General features: G+C 40.2%; 1 protein-coding gene across 50 annotated transcripts in view; it reads right to left on the bottom strand.

Moving 5' to 3' along the window:
• ANK2 (ankyrin 2) overlaps positions 1–17,505 on the bottom strand; it is a 583,802-nt gene that overhangs the window by 106,333 nt on the left and 459,964 nt on the right. For 46 of the 50 annotated variants that reach the window (XM_054029227.1, XM_054029226.1, XM_054029236.1 and 43 more), the window contains 9 exons: positions 16,789–16,887; positions 16,534–16,632; positions 13,375–13,473; positions 9,192–9,389; positions 7,105–7,203; positions 6,319–6,417; positions 2,356–2,553; positions 759–857; positions 553–651 (listed from right to left, as the gene is read on the bottom strand). In XM_054029227.1, coding sequence (XP_053885202.1) covers positions 553–651; positions 759–857; positions 2,356–2,553; positions 6,319–6,417; positions 7,105–7,203; positions 9,192–9,389; positions 13,375–13,473; positions 16,534–16,632; positions 16,789–16,887 — 1,089 coding nt within the window. The remainder of the gene's footprint in view (positions 1–552; positions 652–758; positions 858–2,355; positions 2,554–6,318; positions 6,418–7,104; positions 7,204–9,191; positions 9,390–13,374; positions 13,474–16,533; positions 16,633–16,788; positions 16,888–17,505) is intronic. The other 4 variants (XM_054029274.1, XM_054029241.1, XM_054029273.1 and 1 more) reach the window with 1 other exon arrangement.

The following is a 17,505-nucleotide window of genomic DNA, read 5'->3' as shown; positions in this document are numbered from 1 at the left end:
GCGGGCCTTTGTGGACTGGCCTTCTCCTTCTTCTGGTGCAGGTGATGTGATGACAACTGTGATATAACATGGCTTTGTGGTCACAGATCCCTCAGTGTAAGCATATATTCGGCAGATTCAGAAACCACTGGTTGAGAGAGGCAGAGTTGTCTCCACATAGCACACCTTGGAGGGTTTTATTCTGGTGTAACTCAGAAGTAACTCTGCTGAAGTCAATGGAATTACACTAATGCTAGCAGAATCAGGCTCATATGTGTTACAAGTACAAATAAAATAAAGGAAAAACTCAAGAGAACAGATCTCCCTTCTCACACACTCACACACAGAGTTAATGCACCTAACTTCAGCTTAGTGAGTAATGCACCCTGAAGCAGAGCAAAGGGAACTCATTCCACCACAGCCACAAATCAGCAGATATTGACACCTAGTGTGCATGCGTAATTTGTAAAAAGATCTACCAGGAAAAGAATCCTATAGCTGTCCATATGCAGTATGAATTAGTATCATATGGTCACTGAAGGAAAAAAACAGAAGTGATGACAAATTCTTTACCTTTGTTTTAGCATTGACGTTGGCTCCCTGCTTCAGGAGGAAATTCACCATCTTGACGTTTCCATAGTGACAAGCCACAATTAAAGGAGTGTAGCCTAGCTACAATAAAACAACACAAAAAAGTAAACCTATGCAGTCAATGGGACGTTCCATTATAACAATAACATCCTTGTTCACCTGGGAAGCAGTAGCATTATGTGGTTTACCTTTGTCTGGGCATCTTGGTTTGCACCCTGCTTTGTCAGTATATCAGCTACGTTCACTTTATCCTCCTGAGCTGCAAGGTGCAAGGATGTCAATCCACTCTACAAATGAAATGGAAAGAGAACTATAATGTTACCAAAAGGAAAGAAACGGGACTTGCAAGTTTTATCATTTTTTAAATATAGCAAGATCCTGTCTGTAATTTCAAAAATAAAGATTTTTAAGCAGAAACGAGAGTTGGTCTCTATCCATGTAAAACTAGCGAACAGCTCATCACAGCAAACTGTCATCATAACTATAGATTGGTGCTTTCAACTAGTGATTACCATACTTGGACTTTACATAATAACATCACTAGAGAAATCAAAGTGCCAACTAATGAAGTAGGATGACCCCTTCTGCATATGTAGCCTTCCTAAGCTGGGAGAAATGGGCCTTAACAATTATGGGTAGGAGTCAGAATAAAGGAAACAGTAGAAGAGAATTGAGGCCCAAAAAGAGAATTGAAGCAAACCTTTAAAAAAACACACGTTGATAGCCTGTGGACAGGCAATGGGTAAGAGCTTATATAAATAATTTGTATAAATAGATACATTGACTTTGAGAATGGAAAAGAAGTTTGTTTCCCATTTCTTAGAATGGTGCATTACACTATTCTCATACAGCAAGAGCCTCATCATGCAACTTTTACTCCTGAGCAAAGGCTGCAGAACCAGGGCCTGAGAGAGTAAATTTTGTTCAGCATCTTTTGGCTGGATAAAATTGCATCACAGAAAGTCTTACGTAATGTTTTTTGGGAGGGAATCAAGGTACTTCTAGGAAGGATTTGGCACACATTCCAATAGAAAACCTGATGGATCAGAATGGTTTTCATTAGGATTATTTTATTATTTTCTCAACTAGTAAAGCTGCATTATTCTTTGCCAAACATTACTAGTTTCTTCCATCCCAGCAAGGAAGCTGGATGGCACAATATATTGGGGTAAGTGCCATAAGCACTCCACTAGTTCCGCCCTCAAGCTATTGTTCTCTGACATGTGTCACATAGGGCTGGATCAACCCAATGACCCACAGGACCTAGAGCTTTGTGCAACCTCCCTTCTATTATTTCTTAATCCTTTAGACAGGATGTACAACTTTGGTATTATGTTGGGAACAGCTCAGAGATATAAGACTGCAGGACAGTGGAAACACTACAACCCTTTCTCCATGGCTGGTTCTGCAGAAACTTCCCCTGGCTTGCCTGCTTCTCCAAGCCCACCTTTCTGTCACAGCTTGCAGGCACATCATTTTCCACTGAACATGGCACACCACTGAAGGTCCTCCCTAGGTTACCCAACAAAGCTGTTAATGATGTGCTTTTAAGACAGCTTCTGATCAGGGTCACTTTCTCTGCTAGCTCTAGCTACCCTCACTGCTGCTGTTCACCCGCCTGCCTTGGTTCCTTACACTTCTCATATCTTGAGCTTTTGCATGTGTATAGAGGTGTGTAGTTTGGACTCTATTTCTGAGCAGCAGGCTCTATTCTTGTATTGTACTTTGCAAGTCATTGGATGCCCTCCCTGTGATAGCTTATCCTCAGGGGTGAGAGGGCATTACCTTAGTTGCCACATGGATATTAGATCCTTTGTCCAGGAGCAAGGTAACCATGTCAGCATGACCTTCTTGAGAGGCCAGGTGCAGCGGGGTCACTCCCTGTTTGGTCAGAATGTTGGTCTCAGCTCCGTAGCTCAGCAGCGTGGTAGCTATCTGCATCTGATTCTTCTTGGCAGCAATGTGCAGAGGGGTGTATCCATTCTAAAACCAGGCTCCACATGTTAATAGCCTTTTCTGATGTTTACAAATCCATCACATAGCAAATAGTGGTCCATTTTATTTCATAGAAATATCTGGAACAATCTGTCTCTAGACACTATGGCATTATTTTTCCCATTCTTGACAATCCTACAGTCAGTTTCCATGGAAATAATAATGGAGAAATAGAAAATATCCACTTTTCAGATTATGGTGGCATAGAGAAATATGAAGGAATGTTGAAAAGAAAAACCATTAAAAACAACTATTGAGACATTTCTGTATCTTAAGAATTATTTACATAGGATTCCTGTATCAGATGAGACCAATTGTCCATTTAGATTGGAATCCTGTCTCCAACAGTGGCCAATACCAGATACTTCAAAGGAAGGTGGACAATTATGGAATAGCCTATGCATATGGAAATCTTTTCCTAAACCCTGCCATTTAGTAGTTATCGTATGCCCTAAACTAGCATAAAAAGGATATAACCCCTCATGCTATCTGGTATATTGTGGCTGTTTTTAATATCCACATAAATATCTAGTCCTTTTTCTAAACCTCTGGGCTCCTCGCCTCAATGCTATCTGGTGGGAATCAGTGCCATTTTAACTTTTCCAATTGCAAACTGCACATATAAAGCAATACGTTAAAATCTATATTTAGTAGACCTTGTCAAAAAATTTCAGACAGAACATTTTTCTGTCAGAAAATGCTGAACTGACAGAATCTAAAGGTTCAGGGGGATGTGTCAATTCCATGGAAACTTTCGACAGAAACTAGGAAAGCAGGACAGAGTGCTTGCCTGCCAGGTTTCCTGAGAGCCTGGGTTTCCCTGGCTGCCCAGAATCCTGGGGCAGCCAGCTCCCTGGGGAGCTGAACAACATGAGGAGGCTCCCTGGGCAGCTGCCTCCCAGTAGTGCCTGATTCCTTAAGGGAGTTGGCTGCCTGAGAAGTTGGGCACCTCTTGGAGGCAGCTGCCTGGAAAGTTAACTGTTTTGGTTATCCCAAAATGGAATTTTTCAGAAATTTTCCTCCCGTGAAAAAGTTTGAAATTTTGGATGAAAAGTCATTCCAAAAAAATCAAAAATTTCTCATGAGGGAAATTCCATTTTCCAGCAGTTCTAATATTTAATTCCAAGGCATATATTACAATGAGTTTGTTTTTGTTTTTAGTTTTTTTAAATCCAAAAACATTTTTTTCACTTTGTGATACTGTAATCATGCAAAAAAAAGTGCATCTTGTCCTCCACATACCAAAGTGGTAGTTGGTTAACAAATAAAGACTGAGAGACTGCAATGAACTCTAAATTTTGGAAATCTTGGGTATTGTATTATATAGAAGAACATATTCTATAAGAATAAGATGTCCCAAGGAATATAGAGACAGACAGAAATGCACTGATTTGGAAATGCATGCATGTACTGGCTGACCCACATGGATGCTGACAAGAATACTGCAGATAGCAGATGTCAATAGAACTTAGATCCAGATCCCCAGCTAATACAAATTGACATTGAACTATTCAGATTTACACCAGCTAAGGATCTAAAGTGTGGGTGGAGAGAGAAAAGAAAGAGAAGTTACATAAAAACTAGGAAAAGCCAGTACACTGTAAAATAAGGTGCCTGGAAACAGTATTATTTTATACTCTCACAGATTAGAGTTAATTATATTTTGGAACCTACTAGGACCTGCTCTGCAACTGCTTTGTCTTCATCCACTTCTCCTCCACCCAAGCTGGAATTTAACTATGCCCTAGCCTCACACATTAGAATTGTCCTGTCACTGGCTCCATTTCACCCAATTCCTCCCCTCCCCCCAAATGAGTAAATACCCTGCTTCTGACTGATGAATGACAACTTTTTGGTGCTTGATGGGTGCATGATCTGCATTGCACTCTGCTCTTTGGATGTAAAAGTATAGCGGTGGATGTGTGTTTGCACCTGCAACTTTGATAGCTGTGTCAGTTATACAATTGGCTGGAAATACAGTCAGAGGGAGGAGTTCTTTCATGAGCTATTAACTATAATGTACAGTCTCAGTGCATTGACACACTGCTTTATTTGGAAAGAAAATGATGGTGTTCCACTTAATTCCCTGTATTTCATTTCCAAAGACGTAATTAGGGGTTAGGACAAACAGAATCCTTGTTACGTTTATAGTATCTGCGTTTGGGGAGGAGGGTTGGTAAAATTTCTTACTGTAGCAATGCTTCTGCTGAATTCCCATCCACACTAGCAAAAGCAGGGTCTCCTGTACATCAATGAAAAAAAGGGCTACTTCTTGAAGGACAGTTTGAGCAGAGTGTAGGAGCCAGAAAATTTTAAAACAATGAAAACTTGCACAGATAGGGTTCTGTATGTGTGTTTTCTATTTTTAGTCTCCTACAACATATCAGAGAATGATACAAGCCCTGATCCTGCCAGACAGGCAAACCTTTCTACACACACAATTTCAAGGACAGGTTTCCAACACTATGCAGTACTAAAGTAAGCTCCAAATTATGCTTCTTTTTCATTAAAATTAAGTTGGACTCAGACAGTCATATATGCAACATATTCAAAGAATGACTGAGACAAGCTTAGCACAGCTCCTACTACTCAGTCCCAAGGAATGTCGCCATGGGTTTACCTGGTAGAGCCACAGCATTTAAACTGTATGGGCTCTACTTTGAGTCTGCAATAATATATTGGACACACATGGAGTCTAGCTTTCAGATGGACATGCCACTCTAATTGGCTGTGTGTACTCTTCGGCCAGATTTTTCTTGCACATTGATTTTACACTGGTGTAATTTCACTGACTTTAATGAAGTTACTCTTGGAGTAAGAGGAATATCTGTAAGAGGAAAATCAGTCTTTTTGTGTCTGGTCACTAACTGGAACAGGCAACAGGGTAGCTTCAGTAAGACCAGAATAGGGTCTCTTTTAGGGACAATAGATGAGTGATCCATAAAGTCTACTCAGGAACTCAGTCACACAAGGACATCCTGATCTGGTGTCCGCATAGACTGAATTTCCTCATATTTCTCAATGCATTGGATAATCAGCAGTTCTTACGTTTCAGTAACAAGGTTTGACTATAACTGGCTATGCTATAAAGCAAGTATGCTTCTAAAACGCTCTACAGTGACTTTAAAAACAACCCTTACAGTTTCTATTGAAAAAAACAGCTCTATTTTTAAGAATGAGCATAGAAGATACAATTAATAGGCTTGAGCATAGTCTCAGAAGTGCTATTCAGAGTTCTTGCATAGCTTCAAAAATCCTGAAAACTATAGATACAACCTCATAGCTACGGTAGTTTTGTAAAATATTTCTAAATGTATTCTAATGATGGGGACAATTATTAGCAAAAGGAGGGGCATCTCTCCTCCAGCTTTTCTCTGGGGAGGAGAACTCCTTTCCCTCCAAACTGTGTATGGCTGTGAAGGGCAAGAAAAGGAGGCAGCAGAGGAGGGAGAAGAAAAAGTATGAGGCTTCTTTGTGCATCAACTCCCAAACATTCTTCCTCCCTTTCCCCTGCTGGTCACCCATCAACTGTTTATCTGAGAGGCTCAAGAACAAGCATGAATCAGCTGCAATTGTAGCCTCTGACCAGCAGAGGCCTTTATATCCACCTTCTGGGGTGTGTCAGGAGTTTGCAACTGTGGCTCCAGCCTTCAGGTGACTCAGCTCCTTCATTGCTTTGTTTGTTGTTGTTTTAAAATTATTCCCCTGGTTCTCAGATGGTAACGTTGCCAGTGCTTGGCTGTGAAATCTCACCTTGGCAGTAGCATGGGGAGAGGCACCTTTCTCCAGCAACAGCAGAGCCACCTTCTGGTTGTCATAGTGAGCAGCTACATGGAGTGGGGTGAGGCCATTCTGTAAAGGGCGTGTTACCGAATTAAGTTGTTAGCTGGGCATAAGCAACCATTAAGCCATAAATCAATATATATTAAACAAATATATTAATTGATTAGCCAATAAATACATAAACAAAATGACATTTAACTCAGTCTGAATTATTTTTGTTTTAGAAACTTTGCTGAGACTGAAAATAATAGTAAGCCAACAGTTAGTATGATGTACTTTGCTTAAAATAGGGCAAGCAACTGTGGATGAATTTGATTTGGCCAGTATTTATTATTCATCACAAACCAAGCTCTGAAATCTCCAAGTCAGAGAAACATCATTATGAGCAACCTTCGCAACATGGGAAAAAAGTGATAGTTCTGGTCTTGCCCCATTATTTCTGAATTGTGATTTTTATGACCTGAATAATTTAACAGAATGGGCACTTCTTGATCCACAGTAACATATCAGTCTTTATAATTGTGCACCAACATGTCCTGCTGTAATAAAAGTAAAATATTAAACACACTGTGAGGTAGCCTCATATACATGTATATGTAAAAATCATTCCAGAGAGACTGTTATTTTTAATACAGTTAAGTTGGACAGTGAATGCAACTTCTTCCTTCTTTTACATTATTTTTTCACCAAATTACTGAGCATAATTGCTTTTTGCTTTTCAATCCCCCAGTGATTCCCTGTAGTGGAGGACTGTACCTTGCCAGCTGAATCAGGAGAAGCACGACGCTGCAAAAGTAGTTTTGCCACATCCAAGCTTCCATACTTGGCTGCCACATGCAGTGGTGTGAATCCCTTCTGAATAATTTTTAGGAGACAAAAATATTAGTGCAAGTCTCTGGGATCTTTCACGCAATGTTTTTTGAATGTTTTAGCAGGTTACGATTCAAATTAAAGCCACCTGCCATTTTTATTCATTAATAACTAATAAGACTTAACTAGTAATGGCACCAATGAGTCTGAAGTATTTTGATATGAGTGTGTCATATAAGAAAATATCCTCTTTTTCAGTCTTCCATATGGCCACAGTATGACATTTTACCACCTAAAAAGTTTACCAAGTAATATCCATAGCATGGGTAGTGAGGCTCCAATTCAAATTTTATCCAAAACTTAGCTTTTCAGTGGCTCAATTTTTTATTTAGTTTTATGGTGACAGAGTTTTTAATTATTTATCCACTACATTGATTTGTCCCTGGAAGCAACTGATAGTCCAAACAATCTGCAAGAAACTAAATCCAATGAGCACAGCTCTGAACGTGGTGCTACCGTTGCAGCAGCTCCGCAGAAGAATGATACTATATATTAAGACACACATACCTAATACAGCCAATACATTTGGATACAGCTTCTGCAGCTCTACTGAAATAGATATTGTCTAACAGGAGGGCTGTAATAAGTTAATTTTTGTAAACACATACATTTACGGAGGTAGCGGTGAAAAGTTGTCTTCTTAAAAACACCTTTTCTATTAAGTGTTAATATGGATTCACTAGACCTTTGACAAAATGTCTGTCTAACACATTATTTCTCTAGTAATTTCTTTTTAAAAATCAGGTTGATAAGAAAAGTTTAAGGGTTAAGGACAGCAGGGGGCAGATGATCTGCAACTGTTGTCCTGGAATCACCACCAGGGAGTCACCATAACATATTTGTCTGACATTTTGACAATGTGTGGTGTTTATTCTAGTTGCCATCAAGTTATGTTACTCTACCTGCATAGGGTTTGGACCAGGGGTTCCCAAAGTTTTCCATAGCATGGATCACATGTTAACAAAGAAGGATTACCTTACAGACTACCTCTTCTCTTAGCTATGATTACTCAACATCCCAGCAGCAATTACAGCAATTGTTTATATGGAAAATTAGGAAAGTATTTAGTATAGTTTTAACTGTGTTTTAATGTGATTTAACATCTGGAAACAGCCAACACCACCAGTAATCTGTGACTTCTCATTTGAGAACTATTGGTTTAGAATTTTCTAAACCCCGGAAGATATAAGGTTTAAGCTCCAACTATAAAATAAGGAGCTCTTCTTTCCATCTGATACCATATTTGCAATCGCATAATCACAGATGATGGGTTTGATTCATCGCTCTGTCCCCCATATCCATTTTCCTTTATATTACTTCTATTAGGAATCTATCTGTTAACACTTTAATAGGCAGACAAACAAATCTAGTACTGTAGAATATTTTTAGGACAATCTTTGAAATAATCAACTATGCCATGCCATGTGGTACAATACTTTACTAATTTACTAAGATGCTGAATGTCAATCTGGTTGTAGAATACTCTGATTTATTATGCAATTTATATTTTGAGAATTTCGTTTCAGCTGTTAGATACCAGAGTTCTTTCATTAATTTAAATAATTAAAATAAATAAGGCCTTTAAGGAGGTTTGTTTGTTTAAAAATGCGAGGGATGATGATTTTAGGTGTTTATTTGGATACATAGAAGGCACCTTGTAGGCAAGAGAGGTTCCTTCGTCATAGAAACCTAGTACTTTCTAAACTTGTTAAGATCATTTGTTGTTTATCAAGTCCAGTATTTTGTCTCCAGCTTAAACCAAAACCTGAGGCTTCAGAGAAGGCAAATATGTGTCAAAATCTGATGAATTCCCTGTATATTGCTTTCATCTGTTTGACTATTGTTTATAATAAAACCAGGTTAGTTTCTCAGTGACAATGCTTCCCTCACTAGACAGCTGCCTCCCTGCTTGGTAACCACATCACAGTCTTCTCTCTCCTATTGGGAGACTAGCACAATGCATCTCATCTTACCTTGGTGGCCAAAGAGTGTGCAGCACCTGCCTCCAAGAGAACCGATGCTACATCAACTTGCCCCTCTCTGGCAGAGATGTGCAGTGGGGTGTACCCATTAGTGGTTGCGGCGTCAGGGTGAGCCATGTGTTGTAGCAGCAGTTGGACAATCTCTGTTTTACCCAACCGAGAGGCAATGTGCAGTGGAGTCTGTTCCTCCTACAACTCAAATCATGTGAACAGTTAATGCCGGTAGAGGCAACCTGAATACCACATCTAATGGATTCCATTCAACTAATGGATTCCAGTTGAAGACTCGACACATTCACCACATATAAAAGAATAAGGGACACAGGGGAATGCTCAGTACCAGTGGGGAGATTAAACAATGTGCTATTAGATCAAAGAGAGGGAAAATGTAGGGAGGAACATTGTTTTTCTTTTCTTCTTTAAATATGAATGTAGATCACTTGCACCATAGTCCTACTTGTATTTCTTTGTATTACGACTTTATGAAACCCTTACTCACCTTCAGCAGGACCGGTGCACCCACTAGGCAAACTAGGCGGCTGCCTAGGGCACCAAGTGGTTGTGGGCGGATTAAAGCGCGCTCCAGGGCGGTGGTGGAGTGGAGGTGAGCTAGGGCAGGGGGCACGGGAGGGCCGCCTGCCACAAGTAAGGGGGGGGCGGCACACAGGGGAACCGCTCCCCGCCCCAGCTCACCTCTGCTCCGCCTCCTCCCCGAGCACGCCGCCCCACTCTGCTTCTCTCCCTCCCAGGCTTGCGGCGCCAAACAGCTGATTGGTGCCGCAAGCCTGTAAGGGGGAGAAGTGGAGCAGCAATGGCGTGCTCGGGAAGGAGGCGGAGCAGAGGTGAGCTGGGGTGGGGAGCTGCCGCACGGCTCCCCGGGCCAGGGGGGGGAGCTGCCACCAGGGGTGCCTCAGAGCGGGGGGGGGGGGAGCTGCCGCAGGGCTCAGGGAGGAGGTGGAGCAGAGGTGAGCTGGGGTGGGGAGCTGCCGCGGGGGGGGGGGGGGTCGGGGAGATGCCGCAGGGCTCAGGGAGGGGGAAGGGCGCAAGGTGGAAGTTTCACCTAGGGCGCGAAAAATCCTTGCACCAGCCCTGACCTTCAGTAGCACCTTACTCCACAAGTAGTTTCAGAATCTGGCCCCATGGAAACAATGTCTAGATACTTTCTATTCCTGTTCTTCTTGCTGCTTTCCAGGTGTATATTTAAATATAAACAGACTACGTGCAACTCTTCAATCATTTATTGTCATAAAATGAAGTCCTTGGGTATTTAATAATCCCAGAGGCACTGCAGTGATACACTCACATGCTGTCCATCCATAGATCTGGGTCCAACATGTGAGCAGAGGAAACATAAAAAGTCCTCAGTCTGGTAACTGAAGCCTTCCCTATAACAGCCAATTCTTCAGAGGAGCTGTGCCAAATTTGAGGATTATGCTGTACAAACGGTTTCCAATGAAACGTCTCAGAAACATTTGCTGTTGTTTTTACCTCAGTTTCCTGACTTTATTTTTCTGCAGCCCATAGTTATTTCACAAATGTATAGTGAAAAATTCCATTCTTGGTGCAAAACTTGCGTTTTACTGGCATGAAAAATATGCACAAAACTGGCCTGGTGAAAAGCAAATGTTTCACATTTGTATGAGTTTGGCTCGCCGAGACATTATATTTTGATTTTATTGTATAATATTCTTTCAATTTGATTTCCAAATGATAGATTTTGCATAGACTGAGGTTAAATGTGCACTAATGATACACAAAAAACAATCACAATGTTTGAGTGCCCTAAACCATCCAAAGGTATTTCTGCTTTTGCATGAAGGGTTTAATGTCAGAGTAGGAATCTTAACCCCAGGAATCCCCTGCCCCCATCATTTAAAGCACAACCCAGGCTTAATATCTTCACCTAATATATACCATGCATATTGCACGTGGCCAACTACAGTTGATTTTTCAATATTGTCAAAAATATGCATCATCTAATATAGAAATCAGACAAAAAGTTGTTCCTGGGACTTGTTGGGTTGATTGTGGCCACAGCAACTGCTTCGATGTGTTTCTGTGGTAGGAATTTTAATTTTTGTAGGAACATCTAGGCTAAAAATAGATGCTCTTTCAAACACTGATGGACAGATTTTCCAAAGTGTTCAGTGCTGATAATTAGGGCTAGATTTTTACAACGATCAGCTCCCATTTTGGCACCTAAATGAAGTGGCCAGATTTTCAAAATATTAAGCACAGCAAGAACTGTTGGGTGCTGAGCTCTTTTGAAAGACCTGCCTGTGAAAGAATGCATAAGTAATGTTGGTGGGGCTAATGAATAACCAGTATAAGTACAGTATTGTTGTTGTCTGCTTGCAGTTTTCCAAGTACATGGAAACAGAATACAATTCCCCAATAACCACAGACAATGTTCTTAAAGTGTGATCACATATATTCAGATATATTTTCCACTGCCTTGAACATCTCTCTACCTACATCAAGTACTTACATGGCCCCCATCCCTATAGTATCTGAGCGCCTCACAAATCTTTAATGTATTTATCATTACAACACCCCTGCGTGGCAAAGCAGAGCTATTAGTCCCATTTTACAGATGGGGAATGAGGCACAGAGAGGTTAATTGACTTGCCTAAGGTCACACAGGAAGTCTGTGGCAGAGCAGGGAATGGAACTTAGGTCTCCCAAGTCCTAGGCCAGTGCCCTAGCCACTGGACCATTCTTCCTCTCAGTATAGTCATTTAAACTGTGCAAAGTGGGAGTATAATGCTACTAAAACAGAATTCTCCACTCACTTATCCTGGTTGCAAGTGGTTTACACTCACTTTGCACTCATCTTGCACACCTACGCAATTTCCATTAAAGCCAATGAAAAAATAGTCACAAAATCTTGTAAGTGATTACATAAGGAGCATCTGGCTCATAATTCTTTTACGTGCCAGTGTTTAGACAGCTTGGCCTTTTGTGTGTTAACTGCTTCCATCTATATTTTATAATGCATTATCAGGATTAAATGTTTAAAACCACATCACACATATACAAATCAGGGCTACGTGATTGATTTTAGTGGACAGTGGGAGAATTGCACTTGATATATAACAATGGTGGAAGTTCAGCTGTAAGATTAGTCAGAATCCTCTGATGTTTTGTTTCAGCATTTACATTATCGTACTCTTTTAAACTTAAGAGTTCAAATGTCTTTTAGAACTTGAGCCCTGAAGGGAGCTGGGGAGAAAGCACAAACAGTAGACAATACAGAAATTCTGCCCAATGTGCCAGAATCATTCCCTTGACAACCTGCATTTTTTTCAATCTATTCTTTCTTTCAACTTCAGATAATATAAGCTAGCTCCAGTTATTATCTTGCACATTTACTATTCAAAAGCAAATATTGCTACATGGAATTACAGGTAGTCCCTTTACTAGGTAAACTGTAAACTAACCACCATTCCACAACAGAAAATAACATGTTGTGCTGCAGAATCCAATCATGGTGCAGAAATAGGTCATGAGGCGCCCTGAAATGGTGTAGGGTGTGTCTGCCCTGGAGCTGGAGGTGTAATTTCCATCTTGGGCAGACATACCCATGCTAACTCTGATTGAGCAGGAATGCTAAACATAGAAGTGTATCCACTGCAGTGAGAGCGGCGAGACAGACTAGCCGCCCTGAGTATATACCTGGGGTTTCAGATGGGATCGTACTCGGGGCAGCTAGCCCATCCTGCCACTCAAGTCGCCATGGCTACTCTGCTATTTTTGGTGCAGTAGCTTGATCAGAGTTAGAGCAGATATGTCTACCCAAGCTGGAAATTACACTTTCAGCTCCAGTGCGGACATAGCCAAAGACCCTGTCTGTAATTGAATTGCCTCACGGCAGCAGGCAGTACATCTACAGTACGCAGATCTGGAATCTGCTACTGAGTTAGAACCTGGGCACTCCAATTCTAAGTGAGATCTGTTCTATTTAGAAGAGAGTAGTAATACAAGTAAACAAGTTACATTTTACAGGACTGTATTAAGAACTGGTTAGGGTGAAGCCCCCAAAAACAAATAAATACACAACATGTGGCCTTTTATTGTGGTACTGAAGAAAAAACATCCTTCCTTAGTAAGCCCATTGTTTTTATTGTGTTTACAAGTAAAACAGAAGGTATGGAAGCTGCAATGAAACACTTACCCTGGCTCGGGCATCGACAAGGGCACCATTCCTCAAGAGGCAGCGGACCACTTCCACCTGCCCAGCACGTGCCGCCATGTGTAGGGCAGTCTCCCCACGCTGCAGAAAAGCAGAGATTTTTAGAGTCCCAAGTCATGAGAAATAAGCAATTTGCAGCTCGTGTAAACACTGATGACATCAATAGAGGGTCTGACCTTAATAACAAATTCAGAAGTGTGTGTATATAGATGTCTTTTGGGTGGGGGAAGGGACTGGAGACTGTATTTCACTTGGCACCCCAGTGGCCACAGACAATGGTAACTGCATCATTGAGGGTCAGGGTGAAATCCTAGCCTCATTGTCGTCAGTGGGAGTTTTGCCATTGACTTCAATGGAATCAAGAGTTGACAGTCAGAGTCTTACAAATTGTTAAATAAATCACAACCCACCAGTGCTGCCTGGGAATATTCACCAAACCATTATTTTAAATGGCATTCCGCATATTATTCCCTCCTGATCATAGGTATTCCCTGGTTTTCTACATAATGGTGCTTCTGCTGGTATGTCAAAATAGCCAGGGGATAAGAACATATTGAGCCTAGGATTCTCAAGGGATTGCTGAGCACCTGAGCTTCAAAATGGAAGGGGACATTTTTCCAGATGGTCTCTTCCTGTGCATTGTGTGGAGCTGACAGCTTTAGAGGGCATTGTAAAGGCAATATAACAATCCCTGGATAGTGTTCTAAAAACTGTGGTTACTGGCACTGGCTGTGCAATGAATGCTAGCTAGACCCTCTCAAGCCTTGTATAGCCCACAGAATTTGAGATGGATACATGAATTTCAGGAAGTCCAAGTGTTTTAGAGTATAAGGAGCTGGGTAAGAAAGTGAATATGAAAAGCTCTGGATGTTCCTTTTCTTTCCATATGTTTGCAAAGCAACATTAGAAATTCATAAATAATCTTTGCTGTTGGAGATGTTGGCTTAATCTTGCACTATACCATCTTCTTTATGGCCAGTACTGTAATTTATACCAAGAGAGTCTCTATGTGGCTAGTTTCAGAGTTGCAGCTGTGTTAGTCTGTATTCGCAAAAACAGCAGGAGTACTTGTGACACCTTAGAGACTAACAAATTTATTTGAGCATAAGCTTTCGTGGGCTACAGCCATCCAAAGAAGTGGGCTGTAGCCCACGAAAGCGTATGCTCAAATACATTTGTTAGTTTCTAAGGTGCCACAAGTTCTTTCTATGTGGCTAGTCTAGGAAATACCAGGCATTGGCATAGTGCAGCAATAGAGAGACCTGTTTTGTCTTCTCTGTTATGACAGCGCAGCAGGATAAATAGCTGTCTAGCATTTTTCGTCCAACATACACATGAGCTCTTGCTGACGACAGAGTATCATTTGATTTGCCACCGACTTGTATAATCTTGCCACTGACTTGTATAAAGAGAAGAGCCTCATCTTTTTACCATGGATGGACCATACCTACCAGTTGAAGACTCTTATTGTTGACACTCTGTCAGATTAATCTGTAATTGCTGTAGCATTGGCTTTCTCTCCTCTCACCTAGGAGCTGAGTCCATGTATCAAGCCCAGAAAAGGACCAATTTTTGTTGTTGTTTACTGAGATAGTTAAAAAGTAACCCAAATCTACTCACAGTGATGAGCTTATAATGTAATTAAACCCTCCTTATTGGGAGTTAGTTTATTTATATAAACCCATCAGTTTATATAAATTTTGAAATCTACATAAGGTCAACAGCTATTTTTAGTAAACAGACAATGGGTAAATTCCTGCAGTCCTAATGGGTGTTTTACCTAAAGATTTGATTGCAGGATTTGATCATATAAAAATCTTATAATTTGAAGAATGTACGGTTAAAAACGTTTTCATTCTGTTTGTGAATAAGCCTTTCATTTTGCAAATTATCAGGTTTAGATTTCTATAAAGATCATTCTATACTTGCATTAGTGAAGTAATTTAACTTTTGAAAACAATTAGTGAGCTTTGCTAAGTAAAAGCGAAGACACCTGCCAAGCACAAACAATTGTAAAATGTTAAACTTTGTATCCAAACATTTATTAATATCTGTTATCAGTTCTGATCCTTTTTTGACTTAGTTTCTTTCCCAAAATTTCTTGTTAGCTTTTTTACAATTAATAAAGTTGTTATATAAATATTGCTTCCATATAAAAAGTATAAAAGCAGCAGCCATTTTTGTCATGAATAATTTCTCTTATTAAACAAATAAAAAAAAAGAAATACAGTATAGTATGCATACTTATTGGAACCCCCTGGTAGATTTGTTTACCTTTCTAGTAGAGAAAAGGTGGTGAGTCCAGAGTACATGGATTACTAACTAATTTAGCTCAGAACTTCTATCATTTTAAAATATTATTTACTGGTAAAATTCTGATTTAAAAAACAGACACTCACAAGTAACTCTTGTTTGAGTTTGTTATATTAACAACTCAAACAATAAGAAACACATGTAACGTAACCCCAGGACATGTCCCTGGTCTCATTTATTCTAGAATAGCTGGATGTTTGGTACACAAACACTCATTTCCATGGCAAGCCAGGTCCTGCATTTGGTGTCACCTCTCAAAGGTCGTATTTTAAGGACTTTAAAAATAAAAGTGATGTTCTCTAGAATTGTAAATCCATTACTTCTAAATGGGAAATATATCTATGGTCTGGTAAAGGAACAGCTTTAGTTTAAAACTTCTAGGTTTTAGTTTAAACTGCTAGGTTAAAATTTTTAAAACTTCCCTGCCAGTTTATATGGCGCTGTTCCATTGAAGTCAATGGAGCTGTGTGCCCATTGACCCCAGCAAAATTTTTATCCTTTTGGATTTAAACTGCAGTATTCAAAACTGAAACATAAAATCTTCCCTTCAGTGTGTCCCTGATAAACCTGATAAGGAAACTATTCAGAATCCCAGTGCTGCTGAGAAACACACTAAAACTGTTGTACCATGAAAGGGTTAAAGTGCCTGTTTTAAAGGCAACTTCCTGCTTTTACGGTTGTTTGAGAATGATATGAGGTTATTTTTCAGAGAAGTTCAGTTAGTAATAAATAATCATTAAAATGTGACCTTTGGCTGGGCTACATGGCAGCTCAGTTCCATGCTGTATGAGCTTATGCAGTGATTATTCTAATCCAAGCCATACTCACAATGTTAGTGACATCTGGAGAGGCTCCATTCTGCAGCAGGAGGAGGACTATATTCAAGTGGCCCATAAATGCAGCCACATGTATTGGTGTGAGGCCAGACTGTGAAACAAAGCAACAGCAGTTTTACTCCTCTGCACAGGGGCTGAAGGGCTTCTTCATTTAAATAAAACATGACTAAGAAGATATGGAGAGAGGGAGAAGAAGAAAAGGGAGAAGAGAAGGAATTTTTTTTTAGGAGTTGAAACACTGTTCTACCTCTGTTATAGCCTGGATTGAAGCCCCATATTTCACCAGGAGTTCCATGACTTTGATGCGATTTTTCTTGCAGGCAATGTGCAGTGGAGTAAAACCATTCTGTGCAAAAAACAATTCTGTTAGCTAAAAACATGCAGCTACAGTTCCCACACAGCTCCAGGCTGGCACACTGCAAGCAGTAGTGTTAGAATATCAGACGCCACTGTTCCTCAGTCATAGTAGGCTCTGAGATATAGAAAAAAAAACCAAGTCATCTTAATGGGCTGCTATTTCCTTAATACACAACAGCCTCCAAGGCTTTCTGCCCACATATTGGAGAAAAACATATAAACTAACAAAACACGGACATTCTCCTTTTGACAGTCAAGAACATACTAGAAAGCAAATATAAAACCATCCATTTCGGAACAGCTTACATATATTGTGGAGCCTGCCTCACGTGAAAAAAAAATCATATATTAAAAGATGATGGTGATAAAAACCAACAGATGCTTCCAAAATTATCTACTGTCATTTAAAAAATAGGGGGCAGGATACTTAACTGTTTGCCTTTCTCCTAGATCACATCTCATTTTTCTATTCTCCTTTAAAAAAGACTCTCTGACCTATGTGTCTATATCTATGTATGTCCAAATTTATGCAGTATATCTACTGTATATTTTATATGCAGGTGAATACATGCATTCACTAAGAGGCAGCTTGTACTAACGCTTTCTA

Source organism: Malaclemys terrapin, chromosome 5 (assembly GCF_027887155.1).
Source record: "Malaclemys terrapin pileata isolate rMalTer1 chromosome 5, rMalTer1.hap1, whole genome shotgun sequence".
NCBI classification, from domain to species: domain Eukaryota; kingdom Metazoa; phylum Chordata; order Testudines; family Emydidae; genus Malaclemys; species Malaclemys terrapin.
Note: the sequence above shows the minus strand (reverse complement) of the source record. Positions and strands in the feature narration are given on the sequence as shown.